The sequence below is a fragment of the Cenococcum geophilum genome (assembly GCF_001692895.1).
Source record: "Cenococcum geophilum 1.58 unplaced genomic scaffold K441scaffold_74, whole genome shotgun sequence".
NCBI lineage: Eukaryota > Fungi > Ascomycota > Dothideomycetes > Gloniales > Gloniaceae > Cenococcum > Cenococcum geophilum.
Window position 1 is genome coordinate 450,940 of NW_027137632.1, and position 20,387 is coordinate 471,326.

At 42.7% G+C, this 20,387-nt stretch overlaps 5 protein-coding genes across 5 annotated transcripts; 4 read left to right on the plus strand and 1 right to left on the minus strand.

The window, feature by feature from the left end:
* Nucleotides 1-517: 517 nt before the first annotated feature.
* On the plus strand, nt 518-733 carry K441DRAFT_590691 (uncharacterized protein; the record flags this gene model as incomplete). The annotated part of the gene is made up of 1 exon (XM_067644813.1): nt 518-733. A coding segment is annotated over one exon (216 nt), but the record flags the coding sequence as incomplete, so codon positions are not given.
* A 13,719-nt stretch (nt 734-14,452) lies between these two features.
* K441DRAFT_430089 (uncharacterized protein) lies at nt 14,453-14,890 on the plus strand (the record flags this gene model as incomplete). Its single annotated transcript, XM_067641630.1, has 2 exons — nt 14,453-14,589; nt 14,674-14,890. Coding segments are annotated over 2 exons (354 nt in total), but the record flags the coding sequence as incomplete, so codon positions are not given.
* Nucleotides 14,891-15,736: 846 nt separating this feature from the next.
* K441DRAFT_682114 (uncharacterized protein) lies at nt 15,737-16,372 on the plus strand (the record flags this gene model as incomplete). Its single annotated transcript, XM_067651544.1, has 1 exon — nt 15,737-16,372. The coding sequence occupies one exon, from the start codon at nt 15,737-15,739 to the stop codon at nt 16,370-16,372; it is 636 nt and encodes a 211-aa protein (XP_067497588.1).
* A 1,262-nt stretch (nt 16,373-17,634) lies between these two features.
* On the minus strand, nt 17,635-18,099 carry K441DRAFT_590838 (uncharacterized protein; the record flags this gene model as incomplete). Its single annotated transcript, XM_067644818.1, has 1 exon — nt 17,635-18,099. The coding sequence occupies one exon, from the start codon at nt 18,097-18,099 to the stop codon at nt 17,635-17,637; it is 465 nt and encodes a 154-aa protein (XP_067497589.1).
* Nucleotides 18,100-18,379: 280 nt separating this feature from the next.
* Nucleotides 18,380-19,911, plus strand: K441DRAFT_590669 (uncharacterized protein; the record flags this gene model as incomplete). The annotated part of the gene is made up of 2 exons (XM_067644812.1): nt 18,380-18,893; nt 18,956-19,911. The coding sequence occupies 2 exons, from the start codon at nt 18,380-18,382 to the stop codon at nt 19,909-19,911; spliced, it is 1,470 nt and encodes a 489-aa protein (XP_067497590.1).
* Nucleotides 19,912-20,387: the final 476 nt, after the last annotated feature.

Here is a 20,387-nt window from a genome sequence, read left to right on the forward strand (position 1 = left end):
ATAAAAAAGAAAAGGACTTGGCTTAGACGAAACAAATTGGAGCTCTCGTGTCTTTGTTGTGGTGATTCGGCGGTGACTGGCGAATGTTGCGTATGCTGTGGGAAAGACAAAGTATCGCCAACACCGTCGATATCTGGAGAGGGACACGGTGATGCTCTGGTTCTCAGGCCACGGATATGCTTGTGCGGGAGCGCACCCAGCGACCATTTACAGAAGCCGGCGTCTTCAACCGCCAACACTGGCACCTACACCTGCACTTACCATGGCTGCATTGCGCTTCGAGACCCCGTAGAAACTCCAGAAGCATAAGCGGGAAGGGCATCACCAAAACCCTAATGCAGTAAACCCTGCGAGTGTGGGCGGCGGCACGACATCAGCGGCGCTCTTGGAGCGGAGCGGGCCCGCACAAATGTGAGCGCATTTACCCCACCCTGCAACACCGGCCTTACGACCTCACCAGGCCACCCATCGAGGTTATCGAGAACATCCTAGTTCCTCCGTCCGGAATCGTTTGCAACGGAACCATCTCCTCACCCGACACGAAGATACAATTCACAACGCACGCAAGCAGAAAGTCCGCTGCGCGCTTTGCATCGAGGAGAAGACATTCAGCCGCAACGATGCGCTGACGAGGCATACGCGGGTCGTCCACTCAGAGGCAGATTTCCCCGGTAAGCATCGCAGGCGCGGAGGTAATCACTGCGATGAGACGGAGCCGGTATCTGGTACCTGAGCAATTCGTTCGAGATCGTGCACCGGTAGCCTTGGTCGCCGATTGGGCCTGCCTAGTGTCAGTCATCTTGCACCTCGAAAAGGCCGGGGACACGCTAGTGTGGAGGCGATCCTGGCCATGGCCCGCCCGGGGTCGTGGATGAATTGTGGCTGAGCCTGAGCAGGCCGCCGCGAAACCGACAGGCTGTGCACGTGATGTGTCTCTAAACCAACTAGCGGAGAGGCGCTTGTTTATCTCAGTTGGGAATAGAGAAGATAGCGAGAGCTCGATTATCTATATTATACACCCCCCCCCCCTAACACGTAGTATTCAAGTTGAGAGAGGGAAGATGGAGACGACAGAGGGGGAAGGAGGCTTGTCGCGTCAATCGCGTCGGGAACGCGTTAAGACAGCTAAGGCCTTTGAACACGATAGTTACGAGAGCAATATAGAAGATACGGTTCACGTGGCAGCAGTAGCCCCTGGGGCACCACGATTAAAGCGTATAGGGAAAAAACTACGTCCTAAGGATTAGATAGGGTTAATAAGAAACTATATAATGGCCGAAAAGAGAGCAGAGCAATTGGTAATAATAGCTACTACGGCAAATTAAGTAATAACTAAGAAGATAAATACAACAAGTATGTAGATTAAGGTGCTAATTAACCTAGTTACGTTACTACTAGGGGTAATAGAGGAATAGAAAGAGGCACAAGCGAACTAAATTAAAGCCCTTACTAAAATATTTATAGAGCAGATTAACGCGCTTAGAGTAGAGGTTATAGAAAAGATGGAGGTAATCTAGATCTAATTGTCTAATATTTAAATACTACTAAGCGCGGATCTGTTGTACGTGGAGGTTACTTATACGCCGCTAAATAGTTAACTAAGTAACCTAACGTCCTTTCTATTAAGGAATACTATGCCATTAACTATTACCGATACGCTGTACTATACAGTTAATATATCTAGAGTTAAAGAAGAAAATAAGAATGAAGTATAACCGGGGGTAATTAGGTAAGTAATTAAAAGTAATATATATATAACGGAAGGCCACGAGAGCTAGCGCTGCGTAGTAGTAATTAAAGACCCTAGGAACCCCGCACGTATTAGGATAACTTATAGGAATAAAGTTAAGCTCTAATATATAAAAGAAGCGGCCTAAAAAACCTTAGCATTTAGTGTTCGGGTGCTGTGAGACTAGCTCTACCTAGTAAAAATTAACAACACTAACTAAACAGCAGTTCTTAACTAGGAAGGAAAGATTTAAGATAAAACAGTAGAGGTGCTAGGAAAAGAGAATAATATATATATAGCCTAGATAGGATGGCTTAGTAAAAAAGACACAGGAAAGGTATATAGATTAATAGTTATGTACGTTACTAAAAGTAGTAAGGCAGCACGGTTGCTGCAGGATTAATACTTTTATATTATAGGGGAATCAGCCTATATTAGAACCTATAAACCTAAAAGCGGTCTAATGTAATGCTACTGGTGTTAGACACTAGGATATAAAGTATTTATATATATAAGACTGTAAGTATATACTAGATGCGCTTAAGAAGGACATTATTATAATGACTGCTAAGGATAGATTCTAAAGTATATACCTTGCGGAGGACCACATAAATTATTTAGTAAAAATTGTCGAGTGCTTTATCCTACCCGCTATGTATAAGACACTTTAGGTACTTTAACTAAATATCTAAAAGCAGAGTATAGTATAGCAGAGCCTAATAAACGATAAACAACTAAAAGACTTTAGAGTATTAGCAATATTAAAGCCATATATATAGAAAACGGATAATATGGTTATAATAGTCCCTATAGGACACCTAAATTAGACTAAGGTAATACCTATAGCCTAGCGTAAAGAGAGGTAGGCGGTATGGAGCATGCTATGGATTTAAAAAGATATTAAGGCCGTATAGGTGCCAGTATAATCGGCAGACCTTACTATAGCGGTGCTGCGCCTTCCTAATAGATTAGTACTGGTGGTATTAGTATACGTTAAGGGAAAGAATATAGAAGTACTATAAGATATAACTAGTAAACTATACTAACTAATCTAAGAAATATAGAATAAGATAGGTATATAAACCGATATAATACTCGTAGGAGACTTTAATCGGCATAATTAGCTATAGGGAGGAAATAACGTCTTGCTGGCGAGATAGGGAGAAGCCAACCCAATTATTAATCTTATAGAAGATTACTCCCTATATAGCCTACTGCCTAGGGGTATAAAAATATGGTAAAATAGCAACTATAAGATAACAATTAACCTAATCCTAGTATTAGATAAGCTAGCATTTATGATAGTAAAGTGCACTATATATAAGATAGAACACGGATCTGATTATAGGGCAATTAAGACAATATTTAATATTGCGGTCCCTAAACACACTAAGGAATAGAGAATGCTTTTTAAGAACATACTATGGAATGAAATTAGGAATAGAATTGCTACCGCCCTTTATATTATCCTAGTAGGCGGTAGAGTGTAATAGCAAACAGACCGGCTTATAGAGGTAGTGCTAAAGGTAGTTTACGCATTAACTCTAAAATCTAGACCGTCACTATATATAAAAAGGTGGTGGACAACAGACCTTATAAAGCTCCGCTAGGTATATACTTACTAGAGGAACTAGGTAAAGAACTAACGCTAAGCGGGCCAGATAGTACTAGAACTAGAGCAATAAGTAAAGGAGGCCTTAAAGGAATATTATAATGTAATACGGAAATAGAAAAGGACACATTAGAACAACTTCCTAGCTAATAATATAAATATTTAGTAAGTAGTAAAATACCTTAACCTAAGCGGCAACTTAGCGTTTAATAAGATACCACTATTAGTAAGGATAGATAGATTTACTACAGAAGGCAAAGATAAGTAAGTAGCGGAGATATTAACTATGTTTTTTCCCCCGCTGCTAGTAGGAATAGAGGATAAAGGTTTACGGCCTTAATAAACGCTAATACTAATGCCGCGTCTTATAATGGAAGAGGTAGAACGGAAGATATTTGCGGCAAAGCCTTAAAAAGCGCTAGGGGATGACGGCCTACTAGCGATAATGTGGAGGCAGATATAGCTAGTAATAAAAGACAGGGTCCTACTCCTCTTTTAAACCTCACTAAATAAGGGTAACCTTCCTAACTAATAGAGAAATGCTAAGATTATACCGCTTAAGAAGCTAAATAAAGGAGACTATATAAAGGCAAGGGTATAGAGGCCTATTTCTCTACTATCTATATTAGGCAAAGTGCTAGAGTCTATAGTTACTAAGAGAATATTATATATAGTAAAGACCTTTGGATTACTACCTACAAATTACTTTAGGGTAAGGAAGGGGCGCTCTACTAAATAGGCGCTACTGCTACTGTAAAAATATATCTACAACGCGTAGAGGTCTAAGAAGGTGCTTAGCCTTATTAGCTTTAATGTAAAGGGTATATATAATAGAGTATATAAAGAGAGGCTACTATAGAGGCTTATAGTAAGAGGTATACCGCTAGTACTAGTGCGGTAGATTAATACATTCTGCTCTAATTATACGGCAACTATTTTAGTTAACGGCTATACCTCTAACTAGTAATAGTTATTACAAGTAGGACTACTATAAGGATCGCCGCTCTCGCTAATACTGTTCCTCTTTTTTAACGCCAATCTAGTCTAGCACCGGCTTAATATAAATAGAGGCTTAATAGCGTTTGTAGATAACTATAATGTATAGGTTATAGAACCATCGGCAGTAGTAAACTATAAAGGCATTTAGGCTATTATTAATAGAGTAATAAACTGGGAGAAATGAAGCGGCGTAACGTTTAAAGGTAAAAAGACTATACTAGTGCACTTTATAAGAAACGCGGACCGGACTAATACTACCCTATTTATAATTAAAGGAAAAACAGTTATACTAGGGTATATAGCTAAGATCCTAGGGGTAGTTGTGGATGCGGAGCTTTAGTATAAGTAATATATTATAAAAGCAGCCACTAAGGGCCTTGTCGCAGCTATAGCACTAAAGAGACTCCGGATGGTATCCCCTTTAACCATAAGATAACTATTTAGGGCAACGGTAGTGCCGGCGGTAAACTACGCCTTAAATATCTAGATGTATGCCTGTGGGGGTTCCGCTATAGCCGTAATAAATAGGGTATAAAAAATTGGAGCGTAGGCAATTATAGGAACTTTCTATATAGTAGCTATGGTTATTAGGGAGGCTAAAGTAAGTATATAGTTAGTACGCGAGCGGCATTTAGAGAGGGCTACTAAGTTATAGGTTGACCTTAATACGCTATATAAGATAAACCCACTCTTAAGGCTTTGTATAAAGGTGCTATAGAGGTTTACGTCCCTACTGTAGAAGATAGCCTATATATATTAATATACACCAACAGATAAGATAAAGGTTATTTAGCCCTATATAGTACCACTATAGGAGGATTAACTACCTATAAGTATTAACCTAAATAAAGATAGGGTAACTAAAGCCGCTAACTCTACCTAAGGCATACAGATCGCAATAAGCTCGTCTAGGAGGAGAGGTATAATGGGGATGGGAGGTATCGTTTACAACACCCTTAGTAATACGCTAAATAGGGAAGCTATTATATACTTAATTACACTAGGATTAAGAGCAGAATAGAACCTATATATAGCTAAACTAGCAGCAATATTAATGGCGATAAGGTACTTACTGCTAGATCTATAGGAGAGACAGATTACTATATTTACTAGTAATTAGGTAGCACTATTGACGATTAGCCAACCTAAGCAATAATTTGGCTAAATGAGTATTATATAGATCTATAATATAGCCCGTACGTTAAGGCAAAGAAGTAACTATTTTCTTATTATATAGGTCCCTTAAGGGGAGTTCGAACTAGGCAAGAAGGTAAAAGTAGTAGTATAGCGAGCTACTATATAAGGACGCCTACTATAAGGACAATAATACTAGGCTAAGGCTATAACAATAAACACCGTAAGAATAAAATAGTAGGGTAGGAAAACACTACTAGAAGGAGTAGGAAGGTATTTAAGAAAAATAGACATAGTACTACTAGGTAAACATACCTATAGGCTATATAACTCTTTTAAATAAAAAGAGGTAAATATATTAGCCTAGTTATGGATAGAAATAATATAACTTAATAGGTATCTATACCGCATTAGAGCGGTAGAATTAAATTAATATAATTACGGATAGGCAAGAAAAACAGTTAAATACTTTTTCTTTAGGTGTATAAAATGGACATTATATTAAGAGTAAATGCTACAGCAAATAGATATAAGAAGAGGCAGCTTATTCTTCTATCTTAGGGGAAAGACGTTAAGTGACTTTAGATAGTGGATATTAAATATAGACGCGGTTTAAGCAATAGTAAAATACGTAATAGCTACTAGATAACTTAAGGCAGAATTAAATTAATAACCCGTCTACTACAGTTAGAAACTCCCCCCCCTCCTCTACGCTTTAACTAACCTATACTATATACCCTCGTGCTACTAGTAGATCTCGCTTTAATTGCCAAAGATAGGATACTAAATACTTGGAGGAACAGCCCCCTAAAACTACCTGCTACTAACTACCTATAAAATCTTATAGAATAAGGTATAAGTAATACTAGGGAATACTAAATAAGGTATATATACGGGCTTATATAAGAATATAGCAAGACTAAAGGAAGTGTAATTATGTAATATAGTACTAGTGCCCTTTAGGCTTAGTGCCTCTGGGCGGAATAAACTTTATTATTATTATTATCTCAGTTAGAACCGATCTCCTAGAAAAAGGCTAACGCAATAGAGAAGATAGCGAGAGCTCGATTATCTATATTATATACCCCCCCCCCCTAATACGTAGTATTTAAGTTAAGAGAGGAAAGATAAAGATAATAGAGGGGGAAGGAGGCTTGTCGCGTTAATCGCGTCAGGAACGCGTTAAGACAGCTAAGGCCTTTAAATACGATAGTTATAAGAGCGATATAGAAGATACGGTTTACGTAGTAGCAGTAGCCCCTAGGGTACCACGATTAAAGTATATAGGGAAAAAACTACGTCTTAAGGATTAGATAGGGTTAATAAGAAACCGCGTAATAGCTAAAAAGAGAGTAGAGTAATTGGTAATAATAGCTACTATAGCAAACTAAGTAATAACTAAGAAGATAAATATAATAAGTATATAGATTAAGGTGCTAATTAACCTAGTTATATTACTACTAGGGGTAATAAAGGAATAGAAAGAGGTATAAGTAAACTAAATTAAAGCCCTTACCGAAATATTTATAGAGTAGATTAATACGCTTAAAGTAGAGGTTATAGAAAAGATAGAGGTAATCTAGACCTAATTGTCTAATATTTAAATACTACTAAGCGCGGATTCGTTGTACGCGGAGGTTGCCTATACGCTGCTAAATAGTTAACTAAGTAACCTAACGTCCTTCCTATTAAGGAATACTATGCCATTAACTATCACTAATATGCTGTATTGTATAGTTAATATATCTAGAGTTAAAGAAGAAAATAAGAATAAAGTATAACCGGGGGTAATTAGGTAAGTAATTAAAAGTAGTATATATATAATAGAAGGCTATAAGAGCTGGCGCTACGTAGTAGTAATTAAAGACCCTAGGAACCCTATATGTATTAGGATAACTTATAGGAATAAAGTTAAGCTCTAATATATAAAAGAAGCGGCCTAAAAAACCTTAGTACTTAGTGTTTAGGTGCTGCGAGACCAGCTCTACCTAGTAAAAATTAATAACACTAACCAAATAGCAGTTCTTAACTAGGAAGGAAAGATTCGAGATAAAGTAGTAGAGGTGCTAGGAAAAGAGAATAATGTATATATAGCCTAGATAGAATAGCTTAGTAAAAAAGACATAGGAAAGGTATATGGATTAATAGTTGTATATATTACTAAAAGTAGTAAGGCAGCACGGTTGCTGTAGGATTAATACTTTTATATTATAGGGGAATTAGCCTATATTAGAACCTATAAACCTAAAAGCGGTCTAATGTAATACTACTAGTGTTAGACACTAGGATATAAAGTATTCGCATATATAAGACCGTAAGTATATACTAAATGCGCTTAAGAAGGACATTATTATAATAACTGCTAAGGATAAATTCTAAAGTGTATACCTTGCGGAGGACCATATAAATTGTTTAGTAAAAATTGTTAAGTACTTTATCCTACCCGCTATATATAAAATACTTTAGGTACTTTAACTAAATGTCCAAAAGCAGAGTATAGTATAGTAGAGCCTAATAAACAATAAACAACTAAAAGACTTTAGAGTGTTAGTAATATTAGAGCTATATATATAGAAAACGGACGACATAGTTATAACAGTCCCTATAGGACACCTAAATTGGACTAAGGTAATACCTACGGCCTAGCGTAAAAAGAGGTGGGCGGTATAGAGTATGCTATAGATTTAAAAAAAACATTAAGGCCGTATAGGTGCCAGTATAATCGGTAAACCTTATTATAGCGGTATTGCGCCTTCTTAATAGATTAGTACTGGTAGTATTAGTATACGTTAAGGGAAAGAATATAGAAGCACTATAAGATATAATTAGTAAATTATACTAACTAATCTAAGAAATATAGAATAAGATAGGTATATAAACCGATATAATACTTATAAGAGACTTTAATCGGCACGATTAGCTATAGGGAGGAAATAATATCTCGCCGGCGAGATAGGGAGAAGCTAACCCGATTATTAATCTTATAAGAGATTACTCCCTACATAGCCTGCTGCCTAAAGGTATAAAAATATAGCAAAATAGTAACTATAAAACAACGATTGACCTAATCCTAGCATTAGATGAGCTAGCATCTATAATAGTAAAGTATATTATATATAAGACAGAACACGGATCTAATTATAGGGCAATTAAGACGATATTTAATATTATAGTCCCTAAACGCGCTAAGGAATAGAGAATGCTTTTTAAGAATATACTATAGAATAAAATTAGGAATAGAATTGCTACCGCCCTCTATATTATCCTAATAGGTAGTAAAGTATAGTAGTAAATAGACCGGCTTATAGAGGTAGTGCTAGAGGTAGTCTATATATTAACTCCAAAATCTAGACCGTCACTATATATAAAAAGGTGGTAGATAATAGACCTTATAAAGCTCCGCCGGGTATATACTTACTAGAGGAACCGGGTAAAGAACTAACGTTAAGTAGGCTAGATAGTACTAGAACTAAAGTAATAAGTAAAGAAGGCCTTAAAGGAATATTATAATATAATACGGAAATAGAAAAGGACATATTAGAACGACTTCTTAGCTAATAATATAAATATTTGGTAAGCAGTAAAATACCTTAACCTAAGCGGCAACTTAGCGTTTAATAAGATACCACTATTAGTAAGGATAAATGGATCTACTATAAAAGGTAAAGATAAGTAAGCAGTGGAGATATTAACTACGTTCTTTCCCCCGCTACTAGTAGGAATAGAGGATAAGGGTCCGCGGCCTTAACGAACGCTAATACTAATACCGCGTCTTATAATGGAAGAGGTAGAATAAAAGATGTTTGCGGTAAAGCCTTAGAAAGCGCCAGGGGATAATAGCCTACTAGCGATGGTGTAGAGGTAGATATGGCCGGTAATAAAAGATAGGGTTCTACTCCTCTTTTAAACCTTATTAAATAAGGGCGACCTTCCTAACTAATAGAGAAATGCCAAGATTATACCGCTTAAGAAGCCGAATAAAGGAAACTATATAAAGGCAAGGGTATAGAGGCCTATCTCTCTACTGTCTACGTTAGGTAAGATGCTAGAGTCTATAGTTACTAAGAGAATATCGCACGCGGTAGAGACCTTTGGACTACTACTTATAAATCACTTTAGGGCAAGGAAGGGGCGCTCCACTAAATAGGCGCTGCTGCTACTATAAGAACATATCTATAACGCGTAGAGGTCTAAGAAGGTGCTTAGCCTTATTAGCTTTAATATAAAGGGTGTATATAACAGAGTATATAAAGAGAGGCTACTATAAAGGCTTATAGTAAGAGGTATACCGCTAGTGCTAGTGTGGTAGATTAATGCATTTTACTCTAATCGTACGGCGACTATCTTAGTTAATGGCTATACCTTTAACTAGTAATAGTTACTACAAGTAGGACTACCGTAAGGATCGCTGCTCTTGCTAATACTGTTCCTCTTTTTTAACGCCGATTTAGTCTAGCACCGGCTTAATATAAATGAAGGCTTAATAGCGTTTATAAACAACTATAATATATAGGTTATAGGACTATTAGTAGCAGTAAACTACGAAGGTATTTAGGCTATTATTAATAGAGTAATAAACTGGGAGAAATGAAGCGGCGTAATATTTAAAGGTAAAAAGACTATACTAGTATACTTTATGAGAAACGTAAACCGGACTAATACTACCCTATTTATAATTAAAGGAAAAATAGTTATACTAGGGTATATAGCTAAGATCCTAGGGGTAGTTATAGATGCGGAGCTTTGGTATAAGTAATATATCGCAAAAGCAGCCACTAAGGGCCTTATTGTAGCTATGGCACTAAAGAGACTCTAGATAGTATCCCCTTTAACTATAAGACAACTATTTAGGGCAACGGTAGCGCCGGTGGTGGACTATACCTTAAATATCTAGATGCACGCCTATAGGGGTTCCGCTATAGCCGCAATAAATAGGGTATAAAAAATTGGAGCGTAGGCAATTATAGGAACTTTCTATATAGTAGCTATGGTTATTAGGGAGGCCGAAGCAAGTATACGGTTAGTACGCGAGCGGCATTTAAAGAGGGCCACTAAGTTATAGATTAACCTTAATACGCTATATAAGACAAACCCGCTCTTAAGGCTCCGCATAAAGGTGCTTTAGAGGTTTACGTCCCTACTGTAGAAGATAGCCTATATATATTAATATACACCAATAGATAAGATAAAGGTTATTTAGCCCTATGTGGTACTACTATAGAAGGACTAACTACCTATAAGCATTAACCTAGATAAAGATAGGGTAACTAAAGCCGCTAACTTTACCTAAGGTATATAGATTGCAACAAGCTCGTCTAGAAGAAGAGGCATAGTGGGGATAGGAGGTGTTGTCTATAATACCCTTAGCAATACGCTAAATAGGGAAGCTGTTATATACTTAATTATACTAGGACTAAGAGCAGAATAGAACCTATATATAGCTAAACTGGCGGCAATATTAATGGTAATAAGGTACTTACCGCTAGATCTATAGGAGAGATAGATTACTATATTTACTAGTAATTAGGTAGCACTACTAGCGATTAGCTAACCTAAGTAATAATCTAGCTAAATAAGTATTATATAGATTTATAACATAGCCCGCATGTTAAGGTAAAGAAGTAACCATTTTCTTATTGTATAGGTCCCTTAAGGGGAGTTTAAACTAGGTAAGAAGGCAAAAGTAATAGCACGGCGAGCTACTATATAAGGACGCCTACCGTAAGGACAACAATACTAGGCCAAGGCTATAATAATAAATACCATAAGAATAAAATAGTGGGGTAGGAAAACACTACCGAAAGAAGTAGGAAGGTATTTAAGAAAAATAGATATAGCACTATTAGGTAAACATACCCGTAGGCTATATAACTCCCTTAAGTAAAAAGAGGTAAATATATTAGCCTAGTTATAGATAGGAATAATATAACTTAATAGGTATCTATACCGCATTAGAGCGGTAGAATTAGATTAATATAATTACGGATAGGCAAGAAAAACAGTTAAATACTTTCTCTTTAGGTATATAAAATAGATATTATATTAAGAGTAAATACTATAGCAAATAGATATAAGAAGAGGCAGCTTATCCTTTTATCTTAGGGGGAAGGCGTTAAGTAACTCTAGATAGTAGATACCAAACGTAAACGCGGTCTAAGCGATAGTAAAATATATAATAGCCACTAGACAACTTAAGGCAGAATTAAATTAATAACCCGTCCACTATAGTTAGAAACTCTCCTCCCTCCTCTATGCTTTAACTAACCTATATTATGCACCCTTGTGCCACTAGTAGATCTCGCTTTAATCGCCGAAGATAGAACACTAAATACTTAGAGGAATAGCCCCCCAAGACTACCTGCTACTAACCACCTACAAGATCTCGTAGAATAAGGCATAAGTAATACTAGGGAATACTAAATAAGGTATATATACGGGCTTATACGAGAATATGGCGAGACTAAAGGAAGCGTAATTATGTAATATAGTACTAGTGCCCTTTAGGCTTAGTGCCTCCGGGCGGAATAAACTTCATTATCATCATCATTATCTCAGTTGACTCAGCCGCTCCGCAGGAAATTTTTGGCGGTTGCATAGCCCAGCACGTACCACACCCCCCTGCAACCCCGAAATGCGTCTAAGAGAATATAGGCGCGTGTTTGGTGCAAACTGGGTCCATCTAAAATTTCCCTTTTGCGTTAGTAAGCTGCCATAAGGCTAATACTGCAGCTATTATCTTAGTTGTTGATGCATTTAATTCTTAAGGGACTTAAGTATCTCTTTCTAACAATCTTAGGACTCTACCTATTTTATTAGGGGGTAAGATAGCCTTAAAGCTTAAAGACGTATTTTTAAAACTAGTCCCCTACCTTTCCCCTATAGTCGCATTTCCCCACTACAGCTTAGATCTCTATAATAATTTAAAAGCTACTTCTTTCTACTAAGGAGAAGCAGTTTTTAAATTATTAGAGAGATCTAAGTTGTAGTAGGGAAGTTTTATCTTAAAAGTAGGAGAATATTTAGCTCATGAAGCGTGTACGAGGCGCCTATTTTCCCTTAGACCCTCGGTGAGGAATCTACCTGCGAGCACGTGAATCCACCCCGCACGGGCCATAAATCTGCACAACTTTGAGATGGAAGGTAGAACCGGGCGTGCCCAGGTGCATAACTCCCACAGCAGGGGAAATTCCTCACCGAGTCAACTGAGATAAGTGCTTGTCCTTTTCCGTTCCCAACGCTTCCGACGTCGCCACCCGCTGAGAGCCCTGCTGTTGCGCAGCAAGGATTCCGAGACCGAGTTGGAGGTCTGCTTAAATGTTTCATTAGCCACAACTGTTACATTATCGAAACGGACTTCTGCCGGGCTGTGGCGACTTCCATCTAATCCATTGCGCGGCTTCCTTGTCCTAAATGAATCTACGCTAGGGCACTCCAACGTTTCGATAACTGTCGCTCAAATCGTTATCGTCCGGCGAGCTGCTGGTCTGGGTGTAGTTGTAAAACATCCAGCACACTCCCCACAGCACAGCCAGTGAAGGCTTGATGCTCCATGGTTAGCGGCAACACATTAATAGGATGACCAAATCCTATCATGGTAAGTTCCGGCAGGGAGACTGCATGTTTCCGGGTTCTATAGCCAGTCCGTGGCTCTGGCCCTCGGACTTGTTATAAAAGCGCGGGGAGAGCTCCAGCACCAGGAATTGTTAGTATTAGCCGTTTCTCTTGACATTTGGCTCCAAATACAATACCTACTCAAATAATCCATATTTGAGAATATGGCTCTTATGCTTTGCAGCATGCCAGTAATTGACTAGATATACGTCGAGAAGGAAGGAGTGAAACGCACAAACCATATCAGAAGGCTCCCATCCTCACATCCTGTCCAATCTCATCGTCACGCTCCTATCCTCTTCTCCTTATACTTTGAGGCTCCTGCGGTTGTTGAGTATCTTCTCGGGAGTTTAAATAGTCTCGTCCAATGGTTGGGTGGAACTATGTGGCCCCGCACTCTCAGAATGGGTTCAAGCGGAGATAGTTATCCCGCCGTGCAGCAGGGCACCGTCTTCCTTTCCTAACGCCGTAGCTAGGGCTATATAGTCTAGCACCGTCGCTCCTGCACTTACTGCTTTAAATTACACATTATCGGATCTATAATACGTTTTTGTGCTAAACATGGCTACAGGTAGCGTAAACGGGAAGACTGCGATTGCCACCGGCGGTGGATCAGGTGCGTGATGCAGCACGTGCTACATCTCTCATCTGCTCTGCCGGGATGACCTCGTTGAGTATAGCTGACCAAGCACAGGCATTGGCCTCGAATTCGTTAAACTGCTTCATTCCAGAGGCTACAGCGTCGTGATCGGGGATTTGGGCCTTACACCGGAAGCAGAGGAGCTCGTATCCAAATCGTCGAGTCCTAAAGTACAATTCAAGAAGACAGGTGTGACAAACTGGAGTCAGTTGGCCGACCTCTTCACTTTCGCCAAGGGGGAGATTAGTACACCGGGATCGTTTGTCCGGGAGCAGATAAATTTACTCGCAGTATTTTTTGCCGATCGATATAAAACTCTAACTCTCACCAGGAATTTTTGAGCCTGTAAGTTCCGAAAATGAACTCGCGAAAGCCGTATTGTATGATTATCTAACACCGCATCCGAAAAGGCACGGTCAGGTTTCTAACCCGATACCGAAGACAACGGCTACAAGACCGTCGCGTAAACATTGACCATCCAACAAAGCCACCCGACTCGCAATCAAATTATTCCTCAAAGCCAATAAGCCAGGAATTGTGGCTTACATATCCTCCATGGGCGGCCAAACGACATAATGAACAGAATGAATCTATCGAATCTAACTACGAGGAATATAGGCCTTGATATAGACCTATATCTACGGATACCGAAGTAGTTGCTGCGGAGACCGAACCAAAGGAGTCTGCTTATGTAAGCAGGAAACGCGTGTAGACGCATGTGGAGGACTCTTCCAGAGCCATCGTCACGACACGACTTGCTATGCCGATCTACTGCGCGATGAAGGCGTACATTAATCATTTCGTTCGGGCATCCGCGGAACTAGACCAGAAGGAGAATATCAGAGTCGTAGCTGTAGCACCTGGGTGAGTAAACCCAATCCTTAAATCAAGCTGGAGACTCGGTGCGCTTCCCTTCTCGATACCAATGTATATATCTTTGCCGAACAGCATGATACGGACACCACTTTGGTTCAGAGAAAACCCTGACAAGCTCAAATCCGTCGGCGAGGGCGATATCTGGATTGAGCCATCCGAGATCACCGAGGTACTGCTGAAGCTCTGCGAAGATCAGGCCTATAAAGACGGGACGGTTCTTGAGGCTTCGGGACAGGGTCGGACGAGAGTAGCACTGGTATTGAACGACCCCGGCTCGTCAACTGTCGGTCACGATAAGGGTGCGAATAGGCGTTTGAGAGGCTTGCAAAGGAGAGGTCTAGTCGTTTGTGGGATTTAGTAGTATGATCTATCATTTCAATTGAGAAACTAAACATTAGGCCCGGGAGAACTCTTAACGCTATTCACTATGTCGTGAAGATGCAACATCTTCTCTAAACTCTTTCATATCCTATTCGGTCTTATCTCCATCAATTCTTCAATCTCACATTCAAGCGTGTTGAAGGAAGTGAAAAATCATTATTCGTAAAATATAGCTACCATTCCAGAGCCATTTCATTATAAAAGAAATAAAGTATGACAGGTTTTAAAAGACAGGTTTCCTTCCACATTTTCCTTCAAACGGTCATCCACTCACGCACAGACCCCCGTATTCAAGTTCCTACATCTGAGCTATCGGCCTTAACAAGCCGACAAGACAAGCCCAAACTGCGAATCTGCCTAATATCAAACCCATCAAACCGCAATCGGGCTCGGCGCAAACGCCGCCGAAAGCCTCCCGAGCGTCAACGGCGCGACTCTCGCGAACCCATCCGTCTCCGGAGAATAGAGCGGACCAAAGCTCTCACTGGCACTTAGTCGGTCCACCAACGTCCACGTGAACAAGCAAAGGACGAGAAGACCGTAGCAGCCAAAAAAAAAACAACCCCCCGACAAAGGGAAAAGGAAAACCCACATCGGCATAACATCCTTCTCGACCCCAGCCTTCCCCCTCAGCTGAAAATACCCACCCCCCTCCTCCACCCTGTCCCCCTTCGCCTCCCCAAAACCAAACGGACTAACGCATTCCTCCTCCATCCCCGGCGTCGGCGGAACGGGCGCGAGCGGCGTATGCGAGATGCCGTCAGGCAGATGCGGGATGCGCGTTGGACACGCCGCAGAAACGGACTGGCGCAAGCCGAGCGGGCTCGCGACGGCGCCGAAGACACTATCGGCGCGCAGGGCCTTGGGCGGTGGCGGCGGGGGCAGCATGTGCGAGTGCGAGAAGGCGCGCTTGATGATGCCGGAGGCGGCTGGCGTTGGAGGAGGCGCGACTGCGCGAGCTGCCGTCCGCGGAGGACACGCTGCTCAGGCTGCCGATGCCGCTGCTGGGGCTACTGGGGTTGCCGCCGCCGTTGGCCATGAGGCTGAAGATGCCGCGGAGGGCCGACACGGCGGCGTCGACGCCGCTCTGGATGCTGCTCCAGGCGTACTCGAGCCGGATGAAGTCGTCCATGCAGAGCTCGATGGAATCCATCTGGTCGAGGCACACCTCGACCGCGTCGATGATGGTGGTGCCGGTGATCCAGGCGTTGGCGATGGCGTCTTGGGAGTGCGGCGGCTGGGCTTCGATCAGGCTGACGGCGGCGTTGGCGGCCTTGTTGATGGCGTGGTTGCCATCTCGCGCTGCTGCGATGCGTCGACGCGCAGCAGCGATTTGCGCGATTCCAGGCTGTTGCCCGCTTTGAACATAGTCGATTTCGCACTGTCGTAGATCGACTTGAACGCGTCTTAGTGCACGTATGCGATGCCGGCGTTGAGGTTGTCCAGTGTGGAGAGGACTGTGTCAGCGTCGTCTCCTAGCACGTCGTTGAGCGTGGCAACGTAGTCAGTGCCTTCGATCAGAGCATGTGCCTGGAGAGTTTTGAAAAAGGTAAAGTCGCTGGTGCGACGGGCGGCGTGGAGGTTGTGGCGGGCAAGGGCGATGCGCTGTGTCCAGTGGAGCTTCCTCTCGGTATTAATAGCCATGATCATCTTTCTTGTCCTACCTGGATTGTCAGCAATGGTGCTCCGATCAAAGGGGGGCATACTGTGAACCGGTTACACCAACCTTATCTCAGATCGCCTTATGTTACACAACGCTCGTGGTTGGATCGAGTAGCAGGCGGTACTCAGGGATCAAATTTTTGTTTGGGAGTCATAGAATCTGATACTATCCCTAGAGTAATCCCATATTTCGAAGAGGATGCTACCATGCCTCTATAGACATTCAGCTAGCTGGCATCATCCTGCTCCAGAGCTTGACATATCCAATGCCTGGACCCCTAAAAATTTAGTCTGAACGGTGCATGAAGCTCCATGTGGGTGTCCCAAATGAGAACCGCGTAGACGGGTACGGGTCTGGGCTGGAGGTATATGAAGCCAGGTTAGTGCTGATATGCTTCTGTGTCGGAGTAGTGCCAAATTCCCCCAAATTCAAGCTTATTTCTCTTTGTTCCGTCTAATAACGGAGAGTGCGGCTAGGGTTGTTGCAAAGAACTTGGCCAGGGAAAGTTTTCACGGGTCTGGAGGCGGTTGTCTCGGAGATATGCTTGGCGTTTCTTTGTCTCCCGCAGGCTTCGAGAAGAGTTCCCGGCAAGGCTGTCTCACTAGATCTGGCGCGTGCGCTTAGAGTTTCATAGGGCTGTCTCACACTGTCAAAATCTAATCTCTCAGCCCTCAGAGGGGTCAGGTAGTCCATCTCTTACACCTGCTCCACAATCAAGCCACGGAGATCATGCTTTGACGCCGCCAACCACCCCGCTTACCGAGCTCTTCTCTATTCCATAACAGCCTTTACCACGTCCCAATTTGCACACAAGCACTTTCCCTTCCCGTTCAGGGAACTGAGCTGCTCCTGTTCCAGCCTGAGCTGTGGCTGAGTTGGGGTGAGCGGATCCTGAGTTGAGGCTGAGCAGCCTGAGCACGGACCTGAGTAGCACAAACGCACCCCCGCGCACGCTTGAGCGGGTCCTGTTTCGGGCCCCTCGAAGTCGGTTATTCTTGCCCCAGTCGCATGCCCACTGGCTTCACCCAAGCCCCGCAGATGGTTCTTGCTGCTCTTGCTTGGACGCTTCGTAGGGCCTCAAGCGTCTTCTTAGTATACGTCTTCCCTTTTGTGCTACCGTTCGACCAGATCGAGCACGTATACATCATCTGTGGGAGCGCGGTTCCTTCATAGATCCCCCGCATGTCCATAAGGCCGACACCCCAGGTTGAGCCTCCCAGGCAGCTCAGCGCGTTCACTGTTTTAGTTGTCTTTCGTCTGATCTCTTCTATGTGTGCCTTCCATTGCAGCTTGGTGTCCATTGTCAGCCCTAGGTATTTGCAAGTCGCCTTGGGTTTCACCTCGCCCCATTCGGTTTGGATGTGCTTCAGGCAATTCTCCTCAGAAAGAAGCGAGATAGCGGACAAGAATTTGATCGCTACAGATGATTTAACCCCCTCGAACTCGCTAACCATTGCTCCCCCTATATTGTTTTCTGAGTCTAGAAATAGCATGGCTAGGACGGCTTGCATGCTAATCGCATCTAATTGGTCGCGAAGCATGTGGCGTGCAGATAGCCGCCGCAACTCAACTCATGTCAGCCTCGTGAACGCAGCCTGACCTCTTCATGCCTCCTGAACAGCGATTCCTCTTTGCGACCAGCTCGCAACGATCTTAGTCTCAATTTCAGCAGTTCCATCATTCTACGACCTTCAGCATCCATGTCGTTTTCAATGCGGAACCCCTAGCGCGAGAATGACGAGCTCACAGACAAGCTTACCTTTCCCGACTCAGCCTTGGGAGGCTGCGAAAGAAAGGTTCCTTGAGGGCCTCTCGGCGGCAGATAAGAAACGGTTTCAAGACGCCACGCTCGAAAATTTATTCTATGGTGCAAGTGCTGCGCAGAAAAAGCATGCCAAAGGGAGCAAGAGCTGGGCCATGCAGGAGAAGATCACCTCGTTAGCAGATGGAATTGAAGACTATGGAAAGGCATTGGATGTATATTCGAACGCCTATGGACTGATACTATGCCCAATTTGGGGCAGCATTCGAGTGGTCCTTCACATCGCTCAGGAAGCCGGGAGATTTCAGGAGAAACTTGTCGACATGTTCGCCCGCATCGGAGATGCGTTGCCACAATTCCGAGTCTACCAGGATCTGTTTCGCAATCATGAGCGCCTTCTAGGAGCTTTATCAGCAGCCTACCTCGATATCCTACAGTTCTGTGTGCGGGCAAAAGAGTTCTTCGTCCGGACCAGGAAGACACCAAGTAAGTAACGTGACAGCATAGGTCAAGGGCGATACTAACATGACCAGTTCCGGCTTCCGTAGTGTGTATGGGGGTCTGGAAGCATTTTCGTCAGGAGTTTGATGATTACATGGTGGCTTTTCGTAGACATCAGAAGTTGGTTGAGAGAGAAGCGCGCCTAGCCCATATGATTGAAGCCGCCAAATCACGAGAAATCGAACTCGCGAATCGGGCTCTACAAGAGCGTAACGCAAAAATCAGCCGACGACACAAGCTACTATCATCACTGCCACCAGTCGATTATCAATCGAAACACACTAGGCTTCTTAGACTTCGACAACCGGGCACTAATACCTGGATCCGGAGTCACCCTACATTCAATTCATGGCTCGGCTATCCAACGTCTGATTGCTTGTGCTGCTACGGAATACCGGGCTCGGGGAAATCAGTACTAGCAGCTAGTATTGTAGAAGATCTTGAGGCACAATGCACGGAGAAGACATCTATCGTGTGCTACTACTACTGTGACTACGCGGATGCATCGTCACTGGAATCGGCTTGTCTAATTGGAAGCCTGATCAAGCAGATCCTAGTGCAACTACCTCTCGATACGTTCGACGAGAAGTTCTGCCGGTCTTTGGAAGGCAAAATCCCTGCTGCGACCCTCTCCGAGAGTCTCGCCTGTCTAAGCCGCCTTCTCAACGATTTCAGTCAAGTGTTCGTTGTACTCGACGGACTCGACGAACTTTCACGAGAAGCGCAGATTGCTTCTTTGGAGATTGTCCAGCATCTTCTTCGTTCGTCCAAGCCCAGAATAAACGTTTACGTCTCTAGTCGTACCGAAGAGCTGCTTATCAAGGAAACCTTGGAAGCTCGCAAGAGTATCGATCTCTCCACTGTCCAGGTCGGCGATGATATCGCAATATTTGTGGAGGCAGCCATCGATTCTGGTATTCTAGAGCATAATCCCGTTTCAAGAAAAGCAGAGATGAAGCAAGAAATTATTCAAGCCCTAGTCAAAGGTGCCAACGGCATGTAAGTCGATCATGCAACATCCTCCAGTATACCCGTCGTACTGATTTACCAGGTTCCTTTGGGTCAAATTTCAGCTGTATGATCTCCGTGAGGCCCTTACCGAAGAAACAGTCCGGATGACTCTGCGTGCGCTTCCTCGAGATTTAAGCGAAACTTATGCTAGGATCATCCAGAAGGTTTACCGCGACCCAGGAGGGGATCTCAAGATCGAGACGATGAGAAACGTCTTCCGCTGGGTACTATGCGCACGACGTCCCTTGCTTATCGAAGAGCTCGAGGAAGCAGTTGCTCTAAAACCATCGGACAAATATCTGCACACTGACCGGATCGCGACAGGTGCTGGCCATAACTTGGTTGGTGCCTGCGGCAATCTAGTAACCTACAATAGGAGCGATCGGACTGTAACTTTCGCACACTATACGGTCCATCAGTTCCTTTGCCATGCGGTTCGGCCTGACGGTCCCCAGAAACCTATTTGGT